General features: G+C 39.7%; 1 protein-coding gene across 4 annotated transcripts in view; it reads left to right on the top strand.

Annotated features, from left to right (window-relative positions):
• Positions 1-10,673: 10,673 nt before the first annotated feature.
• The window catches only part of atp2b1a (ATPase plasma membrane Ca2+ transporting 1a), a 37,834-nt gene continuing 21,020 nt past the window's right edge, over positions 10,674-27,487 (top strand). For 3 of the 4 annotated variants that reach the window (XM_077234430.1, XM_077234427.1, XM_077234429.1), the window contains exons 1-2: positions 16,098-16,515; positions 24,779-25,206. In XM_077234430.1, coding sequence (XP_077090545.1) covers positions 25,014-25,206 — 193 coding nt within the window. In that variant the 5' untranslated portion in view covers positions 16,098-16,515; positions 24,779-25,013. Of the gene's footprint in view, positions 10,773-13,358; positions 14,792-16,097; positions 16,516-24,778; positions 25,207-27,487 lie in introns of those variants that run through there. The other variant, XM_077234428.1, reaches the window with a different exon arrangement.

Here is a 27,487-nt window from a genome sequence, read left to right on the forward strand (position 1 = left end):
GTTTGAAGTTGAACATCAGAAGCCTTGAAAGCTTTTCCCATCCTGTATTGTTGATTTATTCATTCTTTTGTTTTTCATTATGCATTCACTCCTGCATGTGTCACCGAAGTGTCCAAACGGCTTTGTGTAAACACACCCCCACACAGTCATGCAGGGTACACTGTCACAAAAAATGAAGGAGCAACTAACTAACTTTTCCAGTAACAAGCTACTTTATCAGCTTGTAGAGGAGTGCATCCAAACGGTGAACCAAATCGTTTTAAAATCAGAGCTGAAGGAATTGTCAAAGATGCTCTAAAATTCCTCTCAAATCTGGCTACTTTATTCTATTGAATTGTTTTTTCCTTTCAAATGTGGCACTGGAGTGTCTCGTTCATTCTATTGAATCAGTTCATCCAAAGTGGTCATCTCTCTCATACTGTAGCTTTAGGAAGTCTGATTCATTTTTGTGAATCAGTTGGTTCAAAACAGCTTTCTCATATGTGATTCCTTGTCCTTGTACTATGTGTTTTGTTTTGCAAACTGTTATGCAAATTTTAAGTTTTAGTTTGATACTGTTACCGTAATTAAGATCCTTTTGAATGAGGAGAATATTGCTCTGATTATTATGATATAAATTATATCATGGATTAGTAATTTTTTTAATTAGAACATATTGTTAATGTAGTTCGCTATGTTTGAGCTTGTAACGTAGCTAACTACTTCTTCAAATTATGGTTAGCTTATAAGTTACACTTCCAAATGCTTCCCCAACACTGACTTTAAGATACAAATGAGTTGACAAAGTACAAAGGTCTCCCATATTGCCCTAGTAACAAGCTGTTGCACCCCTAACGGTTACCCTTTGCACATTTTATCTGACAGATGAGACTGAACAGATGTTCTTGCCATCTGGCTATGGTTTCTATTCATCCAAAGGAAGTTTGCAGGAGTCGTAATTCTAAACGCCAAGACTCATATCATCACCTAAACCAAGATAGATGATACTTTTTTTTTTTTTGTCCCTACACTACTGTCTCGAACACTTCGCATCCTCCTTGCCCCAGCTGCGCTCAGTACTCGATGCCTAAAATCAATGGGTGATTTTTAAGGTGTGAAGGTTTTAATTAATTAGATGGAGCTGGTGAAGGGAACGGGCGGCTTCACCTGCTGGGCTGCGAGAGTCCTGCCTTGTGGGTCCGCTGCATTCCAAACACCTGTGTCTCTAAAGGAAAAATTCGGTAGGAACACTTACAGTAAGTATTTTTCCATTGTTTAAATGGAACACCTGGGACACTCGTCTTTTTCCATCAAAAAGTAAGTAAACATCCCCTTGCTTTCTCTAGACAGACGTACAAAACTCCGGCTATGTTATCAGCATTAGGCCAAAGTATCTAGCTACCGCTGCAAATTAAGAGTGGTCCTTGAAATATGGAGATGTGGCCTAGTTTGCACACACATCATGAGTCTTATAACTTGATAGTTCTTCCACTGCTCCTTGCCAGGCCCCTGGAAGGATTATACAAATATGTTTTTTTCCAAATTAGGCTGGCCATTTCCTTTTCTTTTATAAATTATAGCTGCCTCCGTTTCCTGTTTTTTGGTTTCTTGGACCTTAGGTTAATCTCTCTCTCTCTCTCTCTCTCTCTCTCTCTCTCTGAAGTTGAGAAGAGAGGACGCCATAGAGTTTTTCTATCCCACCTTATCCTCAGGTTACTCACCATTCTCATTCATTATTTGTAGACTGTTTTATTATGAATGACCAGGTACAATGCACACGGCTGCTGAAGCCAAAGTCAGACCTGCCTCATAGAACTCTGACCCAAATAGAGATGCAAACAACCGGACTCCACATCACAAATGAAGATGACCATTACAGCTTGATTTAAGTGGGTGGACCTTGGGGAAACATAGTGGACATTTACTTGTTGCCTACTGTCGTTATAAATGTGTATATAATGAACCTTATCACTTTCCTTATCCTTTATAAGGCAATATTTGCTGATTTTACAGTGTAATGTATAACTGCACATTTAACTATACAATAACAGCACAGTTTTGGGGAGAATTCATCCAAAAATTTAAATTCTGTCATCATTGTTAATTCCTCATGTCCAAACCTGTATGACTGCCTTTCTTCAGTGAACACAAAAGAAGATATTTTGAAAAATATGAATGTTTTTTTTTGTCCATACAATGAAAGTCAATTGGGGTTTAAAGGGGTCATGAACTGCATTGTTTTATTATTTTATCATGTTTTCTGAAGTGCAATTATATTTTAAGTATGATTTTTACATAAAAATTGTCATTATTTAGAAATAAACGGCTATTTTCTACTCTGATTTTACCCCTCTGATTTGAACTCTCTGTTTTAAGGGGCGTGTCTGCTATGAGAATTCAGTGTAAACGCCCACTGCTGTGATTGGCTAATAGCTTTGCATAATGAAATAAGTATTACATGTGGAACTCTGCCAAAAACTTTTACTATGTCTTTACTATTATAGCATTATATTTAGATCTACTCCCGTGGCATAATACATTGCAGTGATGAGCATTGTTAGGCCAATGACAGACGTCTGTTGAGCGAATGAATGTAGTGATTTCATCATTGCAAATTGATTTCTGCCCTCTCAAGAATGCTTTCATCATATCTAACAGTGTAAACACTATGTAGATAAACGATTCATTGTGCAGTGTAGACAGTGTCATTGATTATTACAGGAGTTTTGGTGAGAGTCTAGAACTCAGTCACTGATAAACCCGCACTGTGTGATTGACAGCTGCAGTGATTATAAAGGGAGGGTTCTTTGATCGCTTTCTCTATATAATTTAATCACAATTTAAAATAACAGATCGTTTTATGCTACTAGAAACAATGTGAAGTTGACTGTTTAGTCACTGGCTTGATTTACTGACGCATAAACGGAAATAAACATTACACATAATGGCTAATCTGTGATTTCTGATAAGTAACACTGTTATTCAAATGTTGTGGCATTACTGTTGGGTCCATACCTTACAGTCAAAATCTGATTGCAAAGCCTGCGCCGAAATTGTGACTGATTTGTTCTGTAGAGTGAAATGTACTAAACAAACAATACTCTACTGAGACATTCACATAATTGAAAATAAATAACCACTTTTTCCTATAACATTATGATTCTTTGGAAGGTAATATTATTTTTAGTCCAGTGATCCTGTATCTCTCTTCTCAACTCACTAACCTGCCAGTGAGCCAACGATGCGATGATGGATAAGTATTTATTTTCTTCTGCAGAGACGGGTTTTCATCGCACTATTACGTCATAACAAATTGTTTAGGAGCTTGGTTTTAATAAAAGCCTTTTTTCGACCATTGAGGAAGTTTTGAGTTCTGAAACTTTGTTTTTATAGTACAATCATCTCTTACTTGTCAAAAGATCAAGGAAATTTGTATTTCTCAATTCATGACCCCTTTAATGTGTTTTTTACCCAAGTGACTTTCAATGAATTAACAAAAACAGTTGAAAAATAGTTATTCGTTGTGATGCAGAGTTAGAGACAGTCGGATCCATTTGCAGTGGTTTATTCAGGATAGTCAAACAGGCAGAAATCAGAAAACAGCATAGACAATGTAGCAGGCAGTCCAAGAGCATAAACGATACCAGGCAGAGATCAGGGCAGGCGGCAATATCCAAAATCCAAACGATAACAGGCAAAGGTCAAGGCAGGCTGCAGACAAGGAGACGGGAGTCGATAAACAGTCACAGATCACACGGGGAATCAAAAGACAGTAGATAAACGCTTGGTAATGTTAGCCGGGGCAGAACAAGACTTCGCAAAGTGTCTGAGTCAGAAGGCAGTTTATATAGAAGAGAGAAGTGGGAACACCTGTGCAGATAATTAGATCTAGGTACGGGGCTTATGGGAAATGCAGTTCAATACTCTGGTGAAGGTGTTCTAGGATGAGCGGAGAGAGTCACAGAGGTGCGATCTATGACATTCGTAATGTATTATTCGTTTGTGTTCGACAGATGAAACAAAGTCATACAAATTTAGAATTACCTTAGATTTAATGGGATAGTTTACCCATACAATGAAAATGATGTTACCTTTACTAACCCTTATAGTAAACAGTTACAGGTATATCATTTTCATTTTTGGGTGAACTTTAAATTTAATGTTGAGCATTCCTGCAGTTTAATTAAAACATTGGGCTAGCAACAATTAAGTTTACCAGGTAAAACTGGAGAAAGAACTATACGGTTCACAGCATGCACTACGACACGAATAAATTATGCAGACTATGGTTTTGTTGTTCATTTAGTTTTTTACACTGATCGTCCTGGTTGTGTATGCAACCCACCGTTCCCTGAAGGAGGGAACGGAGGACGTAGTCGACGGTCGACTGAATTGGGATCTCGCTAGAGAGCCTATCCTCTTCGACTACTATTGAACGAGCCAATGTAATTGGCGTGCGTGATTCGCATCACACACTCCGCCCCCGCGGCGCGGGTATAAATACGGAAGTGGATGCACGCACTAGTTGCTTTTCGCTGAGGAGCCGAGAGTAACCCGGGGTCAGCGGTGGTCCAGCGGTTGTGGCAAGGGGACTACATCCTCCGTTCCCTCCTTCAGGGAACGGTGGGTTGCATACGCAACCAGGACGTTCCCTTTCAGTCGATAACGTCAGACGTAGTCGACGGTCGACTGAATTGGGATAACCTTTGAAAACGCCACTAACGCTGCCACCTTCCAGTGCCTAAACCAAAGCCTCCTGATGCCCCCGCAAATTTAAGGCGGGGAAGGACAGGGCTTAGGCCAGGGAAGTCACTGCTGTTCCTACAGGACCACTGGGAAAGCGTTCCCCGTACATTGGAAGGAAGGGACGCTGCGGAAGCCACATCCAACCCAGAGGGAGGTAACGTGGAGAATACACATATGAGCTGGGCGGAAACCGGGCAGTCTAACATATGGAATGTCACTGGGGTGGCTCCAGCCTAAAACGGGGGGAGACACACCGGACAGTGACGGCAGAGAGACTCTGCCGAGGGAAGACACGGGCTCGCCGCAGGGAGCCGTATCGTGGAAGAATACACATATGGGGTCGCCGTAGGGACCGCAACACATGGACCCAGCCTTACAAAGGTTCCACACTGCTTACGAGTGGTAGGCCTAACACCAGACGTTCCGCACGTCCGACGTCGGAGGGGTGTGGAGGAACTCAACAGGGTTCAATTTTAAGGGAACTCAACTGGAGTAGAAAGGCGCACGTATCCAGTCCATAGGAGGGGAATGGTGCAGCAAGCCGACACTTGAACCGGGCTCACGGTGAAACTGGCTTCATGAGAAGGGAGCCCACGGGAAGCAGCGGTTCAACTAGGTGTCGTCCAGCCCCCAACTCTAGAATCTGTTTAGCAAAGCATATCGTCAACGCCCAGGCGGAGCACTTTACACTCATCATAGAGGAGCTCAACACCTAAGTGGACATGTTGCATCTCGGATTTTTACCGAAATGAAGGCAAGCACTAAGTGCAACTTTGCATGGAAACAGCCTTCCCTCTCTGCTGAGTTCCAACAGATATTTGTAGAGCTGGTCTGAGGTCTATGGCTTGCATTCTGTACACGTCCAAGCGAACGGACAGAGAAGCCAGGGCTGGATCTGCCACCTCCAGGGCAGTGCTTGCAGGCTCACCACCTGCTCCTATTACGGGAGAGGTAGGAACCTTGGGCACAATCCGAGCCGGGGTCTCAGCTTGTGAGAGTTAGCCGGCCCAGACTCCAGGCACAAAACGTTGACCGAAAGCGAGCAAGTCCCTACCCTCTAGTAGAGACCACGTGAGCAGGAGAACTGATATAACAGATTTTTAACTCACTCGACAGACCGCTCCAATGGAGGGACACCTCACAAACCTTCACCGTTCCTCCATCAAGGGTAATGAGGGGGAAAAGCTATTCAGGCAGTTTCTGGCAGAGAAAGATGCTGTTCACCACCTGATAAGCTCTCCATGCATTTCGGGAAAGAAAGGCACTGGGGCGGCGAGCTGAGAACCAGCGTGGCCCGCCCCAAGATACCAAACTCCAGATTCCAACCGAGACTGAACGGGACACGGTGGAGGTTCCACTCGAGCCCGGCAGCCTCGGCGGCCCGTTTCAGCATAGCTGATAATTCTGGATCCGCCTCGGGCAACATTGAACTCCCGGAGGGAGACAATGCAGGCGAGTCATCATCTCTAGAAGTCAGCTCACCCTCCTATGATGCAATCGGCGTCCTGTCCTCCAGGGGAGCCCAGAGTGAAACCGCTGGCCCACCCATTACAGATGGACCAGTAGACAACACAGGAGGCTCCAGTGGTTGCAGTGGAAGGGAGGAGTGAGGAGCTCACAGGGAATGGTTACCGGGCGGGACATCCAACACTATCCTCCGGTCACCCATCCCACACAGCACCCGAGGGTGGGGCATGGTAATGGGGACTCGCTCTCTGCGAACGAAGGCGAGTCTCGCCCTCAACACAGCGACAGTCATGTTCCCACAGTGAAAACATGAGCTGTCCACAAAAGTTGTATCAGCGTGCTGTAAGCCCAAACACGTGACACAACAGTTGTGACCATCAGAGAGAGACAGGGAACGACCGCACCCAGAAACGCACGGGCGGAATGACATCTTGAAAAAGACGCAAACGCACCCGTGTTGCTCTTTCAGAAAATAGGATCGTCACCAGTGCCGGAGCACACACGGGAATGACCGCGGCAACACTGAACAGAGAACTGAAACAGTGAAGCACTCACTTTTCCACCCTCTAACCAGCCATCAACACACACAAACATTTAGAAATTTGTTGCTGTTAAAACAGCAGTTGAGAGCTCAAAGCTCGCGATCAGCGCTGCACTCACGCTGTAGAACACCAGCACTGGGAGAGTCTTCCTGAAGAACACCGACACACTCGCTCGTTGTAGACAACAGCACTCTCAGAGACATCAAACGATCGGCTCCGAAGCGAAAGGCAACTAGTGCGTGCATCCACTTCCGTATTTATACCCGCGCCGCGGGGGCGGAGTGTGTGATGCGAATCACGCACGCCAATTACACTGGCTCGTTCAATATTACTCGAAGAGGATAGGCTCTCTAGCGAGATCCCAATTCAGTCGACCGTCGACTACGTCTGACGTTATCGACTGAAAGGGAAAGTGAAGCAGTTGTTGCCCATTTAATGTTGTTTAGTTCATCTTTGTATGCGGTAGAACTGAGTGCGTATTAGCTGCCTTATACAAACATGGCATTTCAGTTCATATATTTCAGGCATCATCCACAGATATTCCTTTAAAATCAATGGGAATGCTTTTTACGGTATTATGCATCTCATTATTTCAAACTATATTCACAACCGATGATATGCATTTATGTGAATTTTATTTATTAGTATATTCTGGCAATTAAATTGGGTGGTCTGCCTTCAAACCGGGCGTCCCAGTGCCACCCTGGCCCTTATGTGTCCTCAGCTTGTATCTTGTACACTGCGTTAGATCAGGTGTGACAGCACCATGTGGAGAAAGAACAGGTTTGTCTTCTTTACAAGAAACACAGGGAGAACACAGCCATCAAATGCTCCAGATGATTAGCAGCACTCGCCTTTCTTCCAAACATTCGTCAAGATTTCTGCCCTTATTTAGCTGTCTGTTCAAACCGTTTCTCCAGCGAAAGCTCTGGGGAGTGTAGTTTTTGTCATCTTTCCACTAAGTTTGACAGGCTGGAGGTTCTTGTTTGACAGGAGGATGTAAACGACCATTAGATTCCAGCTGGCCTGCATCACACAGCCAGACGATCAACAGATCGGGCTCAGACTCTGGCATCGGGAGCTAGTTTCGGCCAGCACCGTTTACACTCTCCGTCGCCATGACCAGGCAACATTACGACTTCTGGGGGTTCGTGATGGAAGAACTTGTCAGCTGGTGTGGTGAAGCACAATTTGTTTTCATCATGTACATAGACGCTGCTACTGGGTTGAATGACCTGTTAACATCGGCTTCCAAAATATACAGTTTACTGCTAAGTCTAATTCTCATCACTCAAATATTTCCAGCTTAAAGAATTTTTTTAACATGACCTTTCACTTGCACAGCAACCAAAATAAGCTTGACTTATAGTGTTTTGCAACACCTTAATCTATTCCATTGATGCATCAGTGACTACTCAGACATGAACGGAAATAAAGAAATGAAGTTCCAGATATTCACTTTCTAAAAAAGTCCAAAAAGGCTGGTTTATTTGAAAGCTGTGGTGATAAATGGGTATTAACGGAACATATCTCCAACCCGTAACTTTTCATTCTGATGTTAAACTTAAAATCTTTTCCCCTCTCTCACTGAAATATGTTTAACCTGGTTTAGGGTTTGGCAGTGACTTTCCAAACAGGGATGTGATATTTTTCCTTCACTGTACAGAACAAAGAGTGGCCTGTCTTAATGCTTTTACACCTTCTGTAGGTCTCCCAGGGGGGTTAGGCTTTTGAAGCATCTGGATAAAGCCAGCAAACCTTCTGGAAGTATTCTTAGAAGAGTCTCTTATAAGAGTATTCTTTTTTAGTGGTATGGGTTGGACTTCAAATATAGCAGAAATGTATCAAATTATCAAACATTTAATGGCAATGTTGAATATATATATATATATATATATATATATATATATATATATATATATATATATATATATATATATATATATATATATATATATATATATATATATATATATAAATTTTATTTTTTTTGGACACACCTTTTAAACAAGAGGTTAAACTTTGGGGAAATTAGTTATTTATTTTATATATTTATATATTATAATTATATTTATATTGTATTTTTTGTGTAATTTTTATAGCTATAGTTTAGACATTAAATATGTTAAAATTGTATTAATTATGCAGTTTTCTTGTACTTATATTTTATATCACAAAATTATTTATTTTAAAAACCTTTAATATCTTTGAAAATCAATGGATACCATTAGGATTATACCTTCATGAAATTATGACTCTCTTTTTGTGTTTATTCGTTAAGGGAGTGGAAACAATTTAGCTTAACAAGGAAAGATGCCATGTAATGGACAGTGATTTCTCACTCCCCACATGCTGGCCATGCAAAACAGGGCAATTTACAGCAGAACAAAAAGGGCATTTACAGCAGAACCAGTGGGGCAGCTTTACCAATCTCTGGCAGCCTCTGTATGGTTTGGGGCCATCAGGTTTATCAGAATGAACCATCCTCACAATCCTATTTTCCATGAAAAAATATGCTTTCCAACAATAACTGAACACTGCTTAAATGCTATGATTATTAAACATAGAACCTCAATCTGAAGATGAAAACACTCTTCCTTGTTCTACACTACTGCACTTGAACACAGTATAGGCCTAAAAACAAAATTGAGAGTTCAAAAGTATGTAAATCGTATATGTAAATAAAGGAATTTGTACAAGAAAAAGTAGAAATAGCTAACAAAAAGAGGGCTTTTGTAATGGAAAAAATCTCATTTGTTTTATTTACACTCACAGAGTCCCGGTAGCTCCGCCCACAACGAATTGTCATTGGTCTACAATCATGCTGCACTTAGATACTAAACGATGACAGTCTGATTGACAGTTTCTTTGTCTGATGTGAATCTACACTATGTTCTTCATCACAAGAAATCACAATGGCACTGCAGAGTTCTGATATGCAGAGGGCTGGCGTGATTATAGTGTGAATTCAGAGAGGGGACAATTCAAGCTCCAATTGACTGCACTCGCTTCTTTGTTGTAAAATCATTGATCCCTCCTCTGCCACTGTCTGAGCATGAGATCACAAGAGGAAAGAAGCTACAACAATACGCCTTTTGATTCACGATGCCAAAATTAAAATATGAATTTACATTCTGAGGATGAACGAATCAGAGAAAATTCTTCAAATGTATTTTTTCGAAGTGCAGGCCATCATTTTGCTGCACTAGTAGTCACTTTGCTTTTTCCAGTGGTCAGAGGTAGGAAAATTTCAGCTCTTAAAATGGTTGTGGTCTAGTTTAAGCGCAGCACCATTTTTCATTTCACTTTCCACTTTCTCCCTGCTCTGTTTATGGGTTAACCACACGCTCACTCATTCATTCAGCACAGATCAGATGCTGCTGTAGCCACCGGCCCACCGTGTGTGGCATGGGTGTGGAGCATAAGGGTGCCGGCACATTGGAGATAACTGAGTCAAAAAATGCTGCAAATCCATTGATTTCAATGGGGAGGGTGCTTCAAAAAGATGTTACAATAGAGATTCAGAAAGTAACGATCCCTCATACGACCAGAACACAACAGCCAATCAGAAACATTTTGATGTTTGATATACAGAATTGCGGACCAATGAGATTTCAGAGTGCGTGGGGCTCACAACACTACAGAAATAGAAACTAAATGAGTCATGTTTTCAACCAGAAAGATATCTAATTTGGATATCTTTATCTAAAATCTTTATCTAATATCCAATTCAAGCGTATCTTTTCTCTCACCCTCTTTTATCATTTATCTCCATCTTTGTCTCTTCCTCTCCCATATAATGCTCTTAGGTCAGGACCAACATGTCACAGATAAGGGGGCATGTGCATGTATGTTTGTGTTACTGGACTGCAGGATGTGAAGGCCCACTGTATTACCGTTTCCTTTTCCTCTCTCTCTTTCCCTCGTGGCTCACATCAGGTATATAGTCCATGGGAAAAGGAAGAGAGTGAGACGAAAGGGCGCCTATTTCCCATAAGAGTTGCTCCAATTCTCAACAATCCAGCATAATCAGCTCAGGTCAGTCGAGGGTTTGCTTTATTAATGTTGTGACACTGGAGTAAATTATGGTTGATTGGTCACTTGGTTTGTAGCCAGGCGCTCTAATAAATCAAGGTGAAAATGGCACATAAATACATGTTTCAACCAATTTGGTAATACAGACACTGCCATCCTACAGATGGCTCTCCATTTGAACACGATACAGGCTGTAAGGCCTTAATATCAGTATGAAAGAAATTGTTCTATAAATTCAGTATTTGGATGTTGATTTAGAGACAAGATGTATAGTGTTACACACAGAATGTGTTTTTGTATTCCACTGAGCTGCTTTTCCTATGTGCACCTTTGAACGCTGGATTCACTTCTTTTGGAGCATCCCATGCATTACTTAAAATGAGGCGCACAAGTGAAAAGAAGTTACATTTTTAACCAAAAATCTATGTTTTCCCATTATACTGTTCGTCTTACACTTTTTCACAAAAAAAGAAAAGAAAAGAAATGTGTTCTGTGTGAATGACCCTTTATGGAGTATTCTGAGTTCAAAAGTTAGGCTAAACCCACATAAATTACATTCCACCGAAAATAATTAACTCTTTTTCAAAGATAGCAAAATCTTGTTTGTGGAACCAATGGAAGTGAATGGGGACAATCAAAAAATGTTACAATAGTATAGCCACAAAACATAAACAATATGCATATTAACATTATTTTACTCTTCAGTGTAAATATCCTCTACAAATTGGTCCTATTCTCTTCCAATTTAAGTGCCTTGCCATAACCCTGATGTTTGCTCTTTTTAAAGAATGAGACATGAGAAATTATATTTTGAGCTGCAAATTCTGTCGACTAAATTTAACTTCTATTGAACCCGGAATATTCCACCCTCACTGTGTGTAAGTGTACATGGTGGTTCATTGACCTTCTTGAAGAGAAGGTCTTCTGCTTCCATTACACAACATACACAAACACACTCAAACATTAAGTGTAAATATCTTTACATGGAAATCGGGTGGTTTGGAACTGGAGGATGTTGGGGCGGGAGAGGCACTTCTGTAGCCCTCAGAATGAGGGATGTCCTCTCACACACATGCACATACACACTGGGCACTTGAGGTGAATTATTGTTCGCAAGTGGAAACTTGGCCCCCCGGCCCGGCTACCAGTCCAGTGCTGACTAAGAGCACTGTCTGTGTCCCCCCCCCCCCCCCCCTCTCTCTCTCTCTCTCACACACACACACATACACACACACACAGAGAGAGAGAGAGAGAGAGAGAGAGTGTACAGCTGCAGTCTTTCTCCACTGGGCCGTTCACCTCTGAGCTCCTGCTGTAAATTCCACTGGAAACTGGAAACACAAACATGCCCCTGCCCAAAGCAGACTAACATCTTTCTTGCGGTCTAATTTTTGAATGTTATACTTTAACATATCCCATAACCCCGCCCTGGCTAACCTTACACTCAATGAAGCATCATCAGACTGCATTTTGTATGTTTTGCGGGACGCACTGTATGCAAACACTATTTCTACTCTCTCATGGAAAATAACTGTCGCTCTGACAGTGAGGGGAGTTTATTGTTGCCTTAATTAAGGAGTCTTACACCACACAAACCCCATATTCACCCCCATGTAGTATTTCTGAGAAGAGACAATTATTGTAATTACAGCTGTCTGATGACATGTTTGGTATAATGAATGTTTCTCATTAAGTTTCTCTAACCCCAAACAACCTGCCCCAATAGAAACCCATGCCTGTTTCGCATACTGCAGCAATCGCAGCGTCTGATAGCCCATGTTTATAGGATTTAGACTGTTTGAAATGTAATAGCGCGTCTTGCCACTAAACATTGCTTTTAGTTACATATCTTCTGGTATTTTATTATACAGCGGCCCCAAAAAGTGTTTGGGCACTTAAAAATGCATGAATTTTATTTAATTAAATCTGTTATCAAACTGAGTGACATTTAATATAAATAAAAGTAGCATATGATTTTCAAGCAAAAATAACTTTGTATGATTTTAATAACACAGCAAAACAGTAGACATACTGTTCAATGTGCTAATTATGCTTCCCTATTGCTCGCCGTGGTTGCATTTATTTTATTAAAAATACAGCAAAAACAGTAATATTGTGAAATATTATTACAATTTAAATACATTTTTTATTTGAATATGTTTTAAAATGTAATCAACCAGCAACAAATTTTCAGCAACCATTACTCCTGTCTTCAGTGTCACATGATCCTCCAGAAATCATTGTAATATGCTGATTTGGTACTCAAGAAACTTTTTTTTTTATTATCATCAAAAGTTGTTCTTTTTGTTTCATTTTTTTGTGTGTAAACCATGAAACAAATTTTACCGGATTCTTTGATCTTTGAATAGAACAGTGAAAAGAACAGCATTTATTTAAAACTTTCAAACAAATCACTTTTAAACAAATCAATGCATCCTTGCTGAATAATGGTATTAAATTAAAAAGAAATCTTGCTGAACTTAAGCATCCAAAAGCCTTTTGAGGCCACTGTATGTTATTATAATGCTAAATATAGTCTGACTTCTGTCTTTTCTCTCTGCTTTTTCTGTCTTTTTTGTGTCCCAACAGAATGAAGGAAGTTCTGTGCTGACATTGTGGAAAAAGCTGTAGTAAGAGCCAGAATGCTGGAGAAGGAAGATTGATAACCAAAGGAAGTAATAATAGTGTGTGTGTCCTGACTGATAGGGTACTGGACCCTCTTGTGCAAGTCTGCTATAATGAGCCATTTCCACTGTCCTCTTCTTCCACATTGATTTGAGTCAGCTGACATTCCATGACATTCTTTTGTCATTTTTTGCAGAGTTTCAGCAGTGACACCTTTAAGTCTCATGACAACATCATTGGCTGCCCTGAGGAGTTTTTCCTGTCTGAAGTATTTTTGACACAAGAATGCTTTGTTTTTCATTCCGAAACGCTTGTTAAGCAAACATTCTTATCTTAGATCTTGATATTAAAGCAAGACCGCCACTAACTTCCCTCTTCTGACATCACTGTACAGTATGTGTGGCCTAATGTCCAGCAAGGTCATACATTAAAATGTTTGTTGTAGTTTATATTCAGTCAATTCACAATACAGTCCATTGTGCATTTTTAATATGAAATTATATCCTGAAACCCTAAACTTTGACACTGTGGGTAATAGGTGAATGGTCGCACATATGAATGTGTGTATGAGAATATGATTAAGAAGTAAAAAAGGTGGCTGCACTTGCGGATCTGTGTGCTGCTGGGACATCTGCGCAAGGCCCAGGCATCACTGTGTGCCGGCTCCAAATAAAAAAACTCAGAAGTGGAAACTGGATCAAATAAAAATAGGATTCATGTCCTCTCTACTTCAGAGGTTTTGGAAGCCTGAAAGGAAACTTGTTTGTCAGCCTCTTGTGGCTTAGCAAGGGCTATATGTTACTTTTAGATGAAAATACGGTGCAAACCGAAGTGGTCGGGCCTAATAGATCGACTGGTTACTCCAGAGATTCCTACAGCAAACATATGCATCACATGCTTCACATTTACAAGCTGCTTGCACAAAAGCTGAGCAATCAATGCACTCGCTGACACCTCCCCTCCCCACACTATCTGATTGAACATTAGCAAACCTTTGAGCCTTGCTTAACACAAGTTAAAAGGTCTTACAAAGTTGAAGTTTTGCCATACATCAAAACCCAATGCTCTACAGGATTGAAGATGGTCTTGTGCAGCGATGTCCTTCTTGTTAATGATAAAACCCATTAGGTGAAAGGATCTTGTCAATGGCACCCAGCACAAACGCTGCTGCCTGTTTATCATCAACTGTGCCGGTTTTTCCCCCAGGTTGAGCAGAGGTGCTTGTGTGATTGTAAAACCAGGTCTTTGGGTTTCCAGAGAATTATTGCTACTGGATGGAAGCAAGTCTACAGTATGTCTATATAAATCCGGGTCAAAAAACATCATACCTCATCATGGAGGAATGATCTTCCGAATCAGCAGAGCTGAATACACAACCTGACAATCTACAGACTAAGGTAAATTCTCGTGTATGTATGTATGTATGTATGTATGTATGTACAATTAACATTTACTATTTTAAATTTATTATAAATATAATATAGATAGAGAGACAAGGACATATGTGTGTTGTTCATCGTTTGCAAGTCACTTTGAACAAATGGCCACATGTAAATGTAGGTATAGAGCGGTTACAAAAGAAAGAAAAAAACAGAATGAAGACGGTAATGTGGCTTCTTTTGAGGCCTTGATGGGGAAACCCACAACACATTTCTACTGTTGGCATCATCTTTCAAGTAGACCATGATCAACAAATGCCAATGGTTGTCATAACAGCTGAGGTCGTAAAGGAACAACCACAAGAAGTACATGGGGATTTTGTTAGGTGTGGTGAAAAAAAGTCTTCTGTTAACATTGTTCCTTTTAGAAATAACTTTTTCAACATAATTTCAGGCTTAGTTTAACAACATTTTGAAAGAGCTTAGCTAATTTTGGTGTATTTTTTATAGTCTGAATCCCTTACATGTAAGCGACAGAGCACCTGTATAGTTGAAATAAAGTGGGGCGCTGCTTTATAAAAATGAAACATCTAACAACAAGTACTATTTTATCACAATCTTAATAGAATAGATATGAATGTTAGCCTACATTGTAAATCTTGCAGCATTCCACCCCAGGAACAGGAAATGTCATCTATATATCATGATGAAGAGGAAGCTGTGCATGAGAAATAGCTCAGTGACATTTGTTTAATGTCTTGCTTGATATCTATTTAAAAGGTTTTATTTTTAATTTTTTACCTAACCAAAGATTTCCATTCACCTCTGGTACAGGTAGTCCCTGACATGAGAACTTGGTATATGTTATAACAAAGTTTCACAAACAGAAATGCTCCGGGCTTGTGCTGCAATTTAAAAAGGAAGATGCCAGACTGGCTGCTAAACTAAGTGCTTCAGTGGACATGAGTTTGATGAAAATGCAGAGAGAAAAAATGCTGGTCATGCAAGTTCACTCTATTAGCATCAGAAAGAAAGAACACAGGATTGCACAATTTTTTTTTTTTTTTTTTTTTGAACAATCTGTCTGGTTGGTTATCTGTTTCAATGTAGGAGACTCGACGTGATCATTCAAATTATCCACATTGATATGTTAACCAACTGAAAAATGTTTAATGCATATTCTTGGGAAACAAGGTGAGCGAGGGTCAAGGCTGCAGAATTCATCAATCCGGTTCAGATCAGCGAGAGTAATGAGTTTCTGCGCACTACGAATCAAACAAGACCAGAATCGTGGAGAGAGAACGGGCGACGTCATGGAAAGAATGACGTCAGGTTTAATTAGCCTCCGGGGAAGACTCGTCCGTGACAGTGGGCTGGGCTAAACCACGCCAGCACGTGCTGAAGCGTGCCGTTTATTAGGTTAAAATAATCAACAACGCGGAACAAGTTATTTTACATTTAACCGGTCTCAGGAACATCTTTATAAACTATGTTAATGCGCGCGGACGCTGAGCAGAGGGTGCGCCCAATGTGATTGACATATTGTCTCAGCCAATGAGGATCATCCTGTATGTCACTGCCCGTGCCGTGCATGTCTATGGTGCCGTGCATCACATGTCAGGCTACGCGAGGCTGTGGGAGGGATTTCTCTGCAGATTGGAAGAGCTAGATAGACGGCAGAGTGAGTCTGAGGGAGACCGAGAGAGTGAGGGGGATCTCTGAGGCACCGTTCGGAGAGCTTTGTGAGTGCAATTTCACCATTTCTCGCATGCATGCTTGTGGTTTTACTGCATTTGAAATGCACAATTTTTTTGCTTCCTCTTTGCTGATTGTCTACATCCACCGTGCTTTCTGTTAGCCTGCGTTATTATCAGCTAGCCAAATTGGCTAGGCAACTCCTGCTAGTTGGTAGCAGGCAGAGAAAGGGGCAAGAAGGCAACCAGGCTCCTGTGCATTTTTAACCCACGCCTGCCTATTGCCACTGCAGGGGAGGTGGTATGTGGAAAATCAATGGGGTTTTATTGTATCACACCATGTTGAGATGCTGGGCTGATGTGTAGTGCACGCTGGAAAGTTGCTTTTGACGTATGGAGCTTCTGAAATGTGTTCGACTGCGCGCGCCGCGTTTCTACAGATTCGATCATGCGATAACAGCGTGTGTTTTCGAAATAGTCATCTTGAAATATATAATTCAGAGCTTTAAAATAATATAAAATGTATAGATTGAAGATTGTACATTTTGACTTATTTTTTTACTCGATATCCTACACCGGGTGACCATGCTATTTTAACCGCAGTCCGTCGTTTAAAATCCCTCAAATAAAAGACTCGCGTTGTTAACGTTACCGTTTCAAAACCCTTGACTGTCATCGGTCCCTGATATAAGAATGCTAACTCACTAGAAAGTAAAATCTCTATGATTTTCTTGCATTTTAAGTGACAATGTCTTATTTTACTCGAGCGTTTTGTCGTTTAATGACAGTTCGCTCCAATGAAATGCTGTGTGTGTGTCAAACGAGCCAAGTGTTAAGCGACCGTCTCTGTCCGTCGGATGATCGGTGGCTTGTGACTTTAGCCAGCCGGGTATTTTATCCTTCGGTTTCTGGGAAAGATATGATGTTGGTCTGGTTGAAACAGTGAACCCTTTTTGACTGGATGACTTGAGTTGAGACCACTAGCAGGCTAAAGCCAAATGCGAGGACGCTTCAGCTGTCAACTTGCCTTTCGAACCATTAACGTTACTTGTCAGTTATCGCGTTTCCCTGTGTGTTTTACAACAATTTTCGTTTAGCCAACGTTAAAATGCTATTTGACTCAAAAATGGCAAATGGGTTATCATTTACTGACCTCTATGTTATTCCAAAACCGTGTGACTTTCGTGTTAAGAGATGTTAGTCAGAATGACAGCCGGAGCCAACATTCATTTATTGTATGGAAACACGTATGTGTCACTGGGTATCGGTTATTTAATTGTGAAGAAAGTAAGGTGTGTAACAAACATCATTAGAGTAAATTATTATTTTCTTTTATTTTTTGGTGAACTGTTCCTTTAAGCTTGGCGCATTCGTGTCAACAGTTGTAGTATACAGTCCCTAATACCTCCTGTCATGTGTGACTGGGCATGGAGACTGGAACAAGCGCTGTGCGACACGTCAAATTTGCTAGGATCGTATTTGAAGGAGCAGATGTGCAAAACACAATGTACCCAATCTAATCGTCTGACTTATTGCGTCTACTGTCTGCCTAATGTGTTGAGATTGAATATGGCACCTAGAATTTCTAGATAGATCCCGGTGTGCGTTTAAATACCGTGTCAGGTCTGTTTGTTACTTGGCGTACATCATTTGCTGCCTTGCTGCTTTTTTTGCTTAAGCTTTTGCAGCCCATGATAATGGCTCGCTGTATGACAGCAATGCTGAATTTGACCTTGAGTCTACAGTGTGTATTCAGCTTTCTCTAACTCAAATCGTAAGGGTGTATTTGTGCACTTTTTTTGGTCTTCTACACAAATTTTGTATGTGTAGTGTGTACGCTGACCTTTGATATGTGTAGATCACTACCTACGAAATTTATATTTAAATGTGTTTGAGGTGAACATATGAAGTCATTGTAATAACAACAGTTCCTGATGCATAACAGAGACATATTCGAAGCAAATTCTGAGGATTGTGTTGCCATTCAGTATTCTTAAGAACAAAGTTGTCCATAGTGCAACAGCTAAGCATCAAACTGTCTTTGTTAAAAAGTGTTTTCTGATTTATTGCAGGATGGAAATATATGATTTGACTTAAGTAATGGTTTCATTTTTTAATGATTTACCCTTAACATAAACTAACCTTTGACTGTCAAGTGAGCTTCAGAGGCCTTTGGACTGTTATGTGCATGAGCATGGCCCAGTTGTATATCTATTGATTCAATATCCATTTTTTTCTTTATAATATGCAATGAAGTATTTTTCCTAAAGCTTTATAGTAGATTTGTTACTTAAGCTTTGTGAGAAGCAGCTTGCATGCAAATTATGATTAGGATTAATCTTAATGTCATGCGTATATTATTATTGTCATATTATAATGTTACATATTATATTGACGGAAAAAGTGCATTATGTTTTTAATATAAGCACATGTTCTTAGAGCATTCTAGCAGGTAGCAACTTAGTCATCAAGAAATTAAAATTAAAAATTCATATTTTTACAGAACATTGCATTTTATTATTAAATGATTTGTCTGTGCACATCAATATTTTTTTCTGAACTTCATGTGCCCTTGTAATCTTTAATCAAAATAACTCCCCCCTCCATCTTGCAATAACCTCTATTCTCTGATGATGTGTTTATCGGCGTGAGGGCGGGACAACCTGTCACTCACATGAGATCATGGCAAATGACATCGATCCAATCAATTCCCAAAGGACAAGGTCAAGTCCCACCCTACATTTTTTTCTTGTTCAAGAAGCCGGATATATGTCACAGTAGGGAAGAAAAGACTATTGAAACTTCCATTAAATGCCAACTTCGTTAAGAAAGGAGTTTTCCTAATGGATGTTGGAACGATGCATTGCTCTGTAGAAGGGGTGTAATGGAGCGTAGTTGATCCATAATCCATATACGGACCAGGCCAGAAATTGGATGTGTATCAGTGTATTGGATCGGTGCATTAGCTCTGCAGCATTCTGTGTCACTAATGCTAATCAACCAACAAAACAAAGATCAATCTATATTTAATTTATACAGTGAACACGATAGTGCTATTTTATAATTAGCCTAATTATTACATTTATGTGTACTTGTTACTGTTGGACTTAACTTTATTTATAACTTTGTTATATTGTTTCTATTTATGCTTGTAATTACATTGTAAACCCTAAATGCTCAGAATAACTAATTGGTTATAGGGCAAGCTTAAACAAATTAGTTCAAACAAATTAATCTTGATGAATGCTGAGTACTAAGAACTTCATTTTTCTTAATACTAGCCTATAATACTATTTACTACCTATTTCTTAATACTAGCCTAACTAATAAAGTTCAGACATTATTAAAGACAAGTGAACTGTAAGTAGTAAAATACAAATACAATACACTGTAAACCCTAAAAAAAATAAGGTAATCAGTGGTATCGTATATAATGTGCTGTGTTATCGAAGTGTTCTTTAAATGGAAAGCAAAGTTACATTTGCCTCCACCCGAATTTATTTATTTATTTATTGTTACTGATCCAAAAAATTATCCTATCCTTGACTCAAACCGTAATATAATCCAAACCATGAGTTTTGTGGTCTGTTGCACTACTACTCAGTTTAATTTCAACACTGTAAACCCAAATTATTTGATTTATAGATATTGGTTGTACCTCCAACGGGATCAAACTAAATGGTGTGGTCAAACAAAATGGGCATGGCTTTGTACAGCGCTTGTAGTAAAAGCTTTAACGTTATATTATATTAATTAAGTAAATGTGAACGTGTTCCATAATGACTAGAATGGAAAAAGGGTAACTTAGCCCCTCTCTCTAGTATTGTTTATGTAAGAGGCCACTGCCTTGGTGTCACATTAATCTGAGTTGACATTCAACCCCTCATAAGCTATTATAAACATCTAAAAATAGAGCGCAGTGCTATTAAGTACATTTGAATAATGTTGCTATTTAATTACTGTATAGCGTCATGCTTTATGCCTTAATCAGATGTTGATGACAGAGATAAAATGGCCATCTTAGGGGCAAATGTGTTTTCTGTCCTCAGTATAAATGAGGTCTGTAAATAAGAACAATGTTGTATATTTTCTTTCACCTTAAATGACTTGGGTAAATTACCACCTTTAAGCAGATTTGCTGTTCAGGCTTTTGATTTGCAACCAGATGTATTATTTTTTTTTCCGATGCACTCAACTTGATGCTCAGTAAAAACAGTTAGTGAAATCCCGTTTCCCCCTCAAAGGAATGTGGAAGCAGTACTCTTTGACTGGTGCAGGTGCTGTCTTTAAAAAGTGTGCATCTAAATATAAACAGAATGTGTTTGGACAGAAACAGAACCTTTAGTCGTGTCAGTCAAGACCGCATCCATTCACCAAGTGACATTCAATGAGTTAAGCAAATATAAATTCTGAAGCCTCATCATGCCCATCACTTCTAATGGTTCGAGTCATCTCTGATTTACTGTGCAGTGTCAGACATGGAGGCAGGGGTCGGAGCAAATGGGCTTGTGTGCTGTGAATGGCACCCATAACAATCAACTTAAAGGTTTCTGTTCTTTAAAATCACTTCTTTATATGCATCCAGCTGGCCCTGGTGAGAACACGAAAGCACTGAGCTTTTAAGTACGTTGGCTAGCTGTTTGCATTTTTATAGTTTTCCCACTGTGCTCATCTAACAAAGCAGAAAGAATAATTTGGCTCCTTTGGAATCGGTTTTATTTTTTTACCAAATACAATACAGTTTCCATTTTTATTTTTTTATTTTTTATAATCAAAACGGATGTCTCATTTGAATTCATAAAACTTGATTAATTTAATAATTTATAACAATTTCTTTAACAACAATAGTGCCATATGGATTATTTTATTGAGCTTTATAATTTAATAAAAATGTTCAGACTTTTTAAAATGGCAATCTATAGTCCTACTTTTGATTTATTCATCCAAATTGTGGCAAATTCTGTGACATTTCGCATTGTACAGTACATTCCATTTTAATGAATGGATTCCATGTTTTCTGCATCACAGAAATCATTGCGCCCTGGAAATATGAAGCAATTTATTTTTTAGCATGAAGGATACTTTTTTTTTTTTGGAGGTGTCATTCAGGTTCTTCTTGAGGAGTTGTGTGTTGTGTGGTTGAGTGGGTGACAGGCTACTGTGAGTTGGCAGGATCAGTGTCTAAGGTATAGTAGAAGTGCCCATTCGGTGGTGTGAAGTGGCCTTAAGTGCTCTGAATCATGTAGCATGAGTAAGGCGGGGTGTCTCTGCTTCGTACCCTCCACATAGAAATGGCCTGACCCATTTCAGCAACAGCCAGCGAGGGGGATGGTATGTCTGAGGCTGCTAAAAATACCCCATTACCGACAGCTCTACTGCAGAGGGATCCCTGGAATCGCTATCCTTGACTAGCGTGAAGTTGGCTTGTACAGTGTAGGGTCTCCAATTGCCAACCAAGAACGAGAGGGTTTTCCTTTTGGTTTTCTTAGGTTTGCAACTTTACATTTTGTCATTAGGGAGCTCTTAGATCTCATGCAAACTTGCCTATTTATTCACAGGTGCATAGATAAGTGTATCGTTTTTAGGGTGGATAGAATGGTGGCTAAATGCATGAAATTACACAATGCCAGGCATAAATGCCTGTGTCTTTGTGAGGACCATCAGAAATATCATATAAGTATATGATATGATGCTTGAGTTATTAGTATTAAGGCAGTCCACAGGTGCAGGTCCAAAACTGTCCTCTATCTTTGTATTGCAAGGGTTAACTTTACTGTTGCTCAACCGTACTCTGCTAGCTGTTGGTTTGAAGATTCAATCACAATGATTTTCCACTGTTGTGACATGTGACCTGCTCTGCAACCTGGGGCCGGTTTCACAAAGATGGCCTTTGACTATGGCTTAGATATAGTAGATAGTCAGACTTCAGATAAACATCTAAATCACACCGTTGCACAAAGCACTTAAGACTCTGACTATCTTAAGTAGGACTACACTGCAATGCATTCTGGGTAAAATAAGACACTTTTCAAATCAAAAAACATGGCGGATCGAGTAAGCGCATTCAACCGCTCAGTGCAGTTTACCCCAGCGGAAAATATGTGTTTGTTGGAGGAGTATAACAGTTACAATGACATTTTACTTGGGAAATTTAGCGGAGAATGTAGTAACAAGAAGATATGTTTAATTTGGAAAAAGATTGCTACTGTACGACAGTTAACAGCGTTAATCCGACTGTTGAGCGGAGCGTTAAAGACGTACAGAAAATATACAAAAACATGGTACAAGATGCCAAAAAAGAAATATTTAAGAGGAAATATCCTAAAAACCCTTTCCCTTCTCATATCTCTCTCTCCATAACATCGTCAGCAAACCACAAATTATGAGCCATTTTCCCTTTTCTTTTGGCTGTTTGTGATGTAACTGATTGTTACTGCTGGTTGCCAAGGTAACAGAGTCTTATACCTATGTTAGCCTGGGGGTAAGGTGTCAAATTGTTTTGGTCTATATTCAGTCTATAAGTCAGTCTTTATTTTTGTGAAACAGTCTAACTTGCATTATACTAGTCAATGAGCAAATTTTAAACTTGTCAAACACTATAGACCGGTCTAAAATAGCTTTGTGAAACTGAAACTATGAAACTATCACGGCTTAGTAAAGGTTGGGCCCTTCCCTCATCGTGGCCATGCAGTCACCCATAGATGATAACTGGGAGAAAAAAGAGGTTGACTTTAGGACAGAGGTTATCTGCTTGAAACCTGCACGCATTGTTATTTACAGTGCCTTTTCTTTTTGAGTTGTCAGAATGAACTGTGATAACGAAATGTGTACCACGAATGCTTGAGATGACAGTCATTTCAGGAAGCTCTGTTTTACCTCATCTTCGATTTTCACAGACACATTCTAGGACCAAATCATTAAATGTTTTTTTTTTTTTTTTTTTTTCAAAAGGGAGGAACACAGTTAGCCGTTGCAGTGCAAAGCTCTTGGGTGTTTCCCTTTTCACTTCCAGTTTTAACAACAGATAAAACTGAGCTTGTTGACTGCCGTACTTTAGACTTTATTTACTAATGCTCTTCATGTTTTACTGTGTTTATTTTTAGTTGTGCAGGAACACTTTCTGTCACAGCTTCATAAAAAGGTTTTAAAAGAGAGAGTAGTTTTAGCCAAAGATTGTTCTCTTAATTTTTGTCTGCAGTGTTCATGACATTGGCTGTAAGAGAAGTTGATAGCCCAGCTGGTAGCCTGTTACAGAGAGGCATGCTGTTCCACGCTCTGCATGTACTACTTCAAGTAAATCAGTCCTGGAAGGCTACTACACTTTTTACCTCTGCGTACAGAACAAAAGCATTCTCAACAACACCATCTTCTCATCCTCATAGTTTGAATTTTCTATCTGGTCCTTCTTAAATCTGATCAGATCACCCCTAATGCTGCTGGATAATTTCCTTTATTATAATTCTAATAATGTAATTTAATGAAATCTTCCTGATAAAGGCAAGGATAGTAGAGGCTGGTAGGGTATGAATGGCCACATGACAAGGGAGAGACAGGCTGTATGGTGCTCGGACAGACAATGTCTTGATTGTCTGCATTTTATTTAGGCCTATTAACTACTAAAATAGTCCCAAAGAAATTGTTAATTGAAAGTCCAGTGGGTTTCAACTGTGGAGTCTAATAGTGTGTTATTTGGTTTGAGGGCATGTTATAGATAATTTTTTCTTTTGTTTGTGTACATACATCCAAGCAGTCTCATTGGGCTTATTTACACTTTGTCACTTCAAGTGGAGTTATTGCATTTACATTTTGTGCAATTGGCAGATGCTTTTATTGCATTCAATCAATGTATACATTTGATCAGTGTTGTGCATTGACTATATAATTAAAAGTCATTCTGGCAGTGAAATCTGTACATTAACACTTGATAGACTCTTTTCAGTTGTGCTCTATCCCATGAGTTTCCAAATTCAAAGCATTTTCATGTTGCTCGGAAAAAGCCAAATATAATGTTGGGCTTTTTTTGTCTCTCACATAGTTAAGATGGCAGGTCAGTTCCCACGCTACCCACATAGTTGTGCCTGTAAAAGTGGGTAGCATGTTACCTTAAACTCAGCCAATGAGTTCGTTCTTAGTAAGTCCAGGCCCAATGGGGAGTTTTCAAAACTTAAGGTGTTTTTTTGTTGTTGTTGTTTACATTTTCCTTTGAAATCAACAAACAAATCTATTATCTAGTTGGGGATTTGCACATTTAGTAATATTGATATTATTATTATTATTATTTATACTCAAACATTCTTTTCTTTTTTTGCAGGTGCTTGGGCTGATTGTTTAAGGTTTCATTCACAATGAAAGCAACGCCACGGGCTGAGGAGAATGGCTTGTGAATTATCCCAGTCCTGCCACCTGCAGTCGGGCATCCTCCTCCTCCTCCTCTGAAGGACGTCAGCTGTTTATGGGAACTACTGGCATTGGTCTCCTGAGGATATAGCTCTCCTTTTGGGACGCCATTTTTCCACCCTTGCTGAGTCGCGGTGTAGCCGGGAGACATGGCTAACAACTCATACAGCGGGGTGAAGAACTCTGTGGCAGAGCCCAATCACGATGGAGAGTTTGGGGTCTCGCTTAATGATCTGCGCTCTCTCATGGAACTGCGAGGGGCTGAAGGATTATACAAAATCCAGGAATCTTTTGCGGACGTTAATGGACTTTGCAGCAGACTGAAAACATCGCCTGTAGATGGTACATAATTATTATTTTGCTCTCTCTTTGCTTTGCAAAAAACAGGCCCAGGTATAGTGGAAGGAACACCCACTCTTTGGATGGTTTTAAACAGCACTGTTGCATTTCACTCTAAACATACAGATGTTAGCAGTTGTGAGCAGGTCCGTTACACTTGAATGGCATCTTGCTGCATTTTAGTGCATCTGCAGTCTATTTGGAGGTTTACTGCTGTTGTCCCATTGCTGCTGCTGCTGCTCGCTGCATGAGCCTGGGCTCAGGAAGCACATAGACATTATGTGAGCATGAGATGTATGTATGTATATATATATATATATATATAGCATGTGAGAATGAGCAGAAATTTAACAGCTTTTTAATGACTCGTTTTAGACCCTTCCTGCTCTGTCGATCTTTATTTTGCTCATACTTTATTTATTTATCTCTAGGGCTGTAATAGTTATCTAACTATCTTAATCTCTTTTTATAGGAAAGCTAAACCACAAACGCGCTCTTTGGAGTATTTTAATTTTAACAGAAAAACACCTGCGGTTAGGATACACTCAATTAACTTTTGAGGTTGAAACATTTACCAATAAGATTATTTTAGCAATATAACAGCATGTAAGTAATAAAAAAGCAAAAGCAATCTGTCGAAGCACCTGACACCCCACATGCAGACATATGCTCATGAATTTCTTTTAGAGATGCACCGATTGATCGGCTGGTGATCGGAATCGGCCGATTTTCACGTGATCGGCCATGATTGGCGACTGGCCGGTAAGTCTGACATAAGCCGATTTTATTTTGCCGGTCAAATGCACTCGGGCGCCGCATGATTAACATTGCGCAAAATCAGCATCACACGTGCACACAGAAAGCACATGTAGGAAACCTCGTGAATTATGGCCATTTCACACCGCAAGCGTGAGCAGCGGCGAGCAGGAGCGTCGCGTGAGCAGCAGTGAAGCGGGGTTTCGGCGCAGAGTCTATTTTTGCTGCGCTGCTCGCGCTCAATTAAAGTGATTGTTTAGCCTGGCTGGACATGTGGCAGATGATAGAAGAACTGTTTGCGAAATAAAACTTGCCATTGATGTACAAGTGATTGCAATAGGCTGTGTGTGCCTGCGTGCGTGCGTTTTGAGAAACATCTTTATACTGCAAGGCTATTTTTATTTTATTATTATTTGCTATTTATTTATTGCCATTACCTGTTTTCATACAGAAGTTTAGTTTCGTAAATAAGTAAATATATCACTTTTTTTTTAGTTGAATATATGGAAATGAAAATGGTTCTTCCATACCATAACTTTGCATTTAGATATGTGTGAATTTCCCACACCAGGAGTAATAATTTATATAGTTTTATTTTATTTGTTCAAAAAATGTTCTATGTTCTATGTAAAATGTTCTATTAAAGAAAAGATAGAAAATAAATATTTGTGTTTGCTGTAAAGTGGTTAGAAAAAATGAAATCGGAATCGGCTAAAATCGGTATCGGCAGGTCAAACTCATGAAAAATCGGAAATCGGAATCGGCTTAGAAAATTGTAATCGGTGCATCTCTAATTTCTTTAAAGCTTTAATACATAATTCTCCCATAATTTAGGCAACTTTGGTTGTAAACGTGTTCCTCCTAGCAAAAAGTGCCAAATGACATCATTGAAAGAAGTTTCTGTGCCACATCAGACATCCAACTTATTCGACAATAAAATTCATTAGTGATTATTTTTAGTGATTTTTATTTGAACTTTTTTTTGGCTTTTGCAGCCCTATTTGTCTTTTTAAGCTCTCTCGCTGTCTCCGCTTACAGTTGCACTTTTTTCTTTTACTTTCTTTCATTGGAAGAGATGTGTGAGCAGGTATATAGTCTTTAGGGTAACATATAGAAAAGTGCAGAGTCAGTGTGCAGACCACAGCTGTAGCTCCATTGGTTTATTACCTCTCTGTAGACATTAGGTTTAATCGCTGACCTGACCTTGATTGAACTCTTGGGGGAAGGGATTTTCAGTTTGATCCCAGATTAAAACGGCACCATGTCTATAGCAGTTTTCTGCAGGCTCTTTGAGACACAGTTTTCTTGTGCTTGAACACGCTGGGGTCGCAGATCAATACCAATGTCAATTGGGGGCTTTTGGGCAGTGTTTCCATGAGAATAATTCGCTCATCTATTTAGCATGCAGGCTGAATCAGCAGTAATGCGTTTTTGTTATTTAAAGTCAAAATATAGCACATGTTCCTGATGGAGCGCTACAAAGGGACAATATTAGTGCCTTGACCTTTAATTAGTTTTGCTCGTCTAT

This window comes from Siphateles boraxobius, unplaced genomic scaffold, assembly GCF_051911475.1.
Source record: "Siphateles boraxobius isolate OS27281-9 unplaced genomic scaffold, OSU_SipBor_1 19, whole genome shotgun sequence".
Classification (NCBI taxonomy): Eukaryota; Metazoa; Chordata; class Actinopteri; order Cypriniformes; family Leuciscidae; genus Siphateles; species Siphateles boraxobius.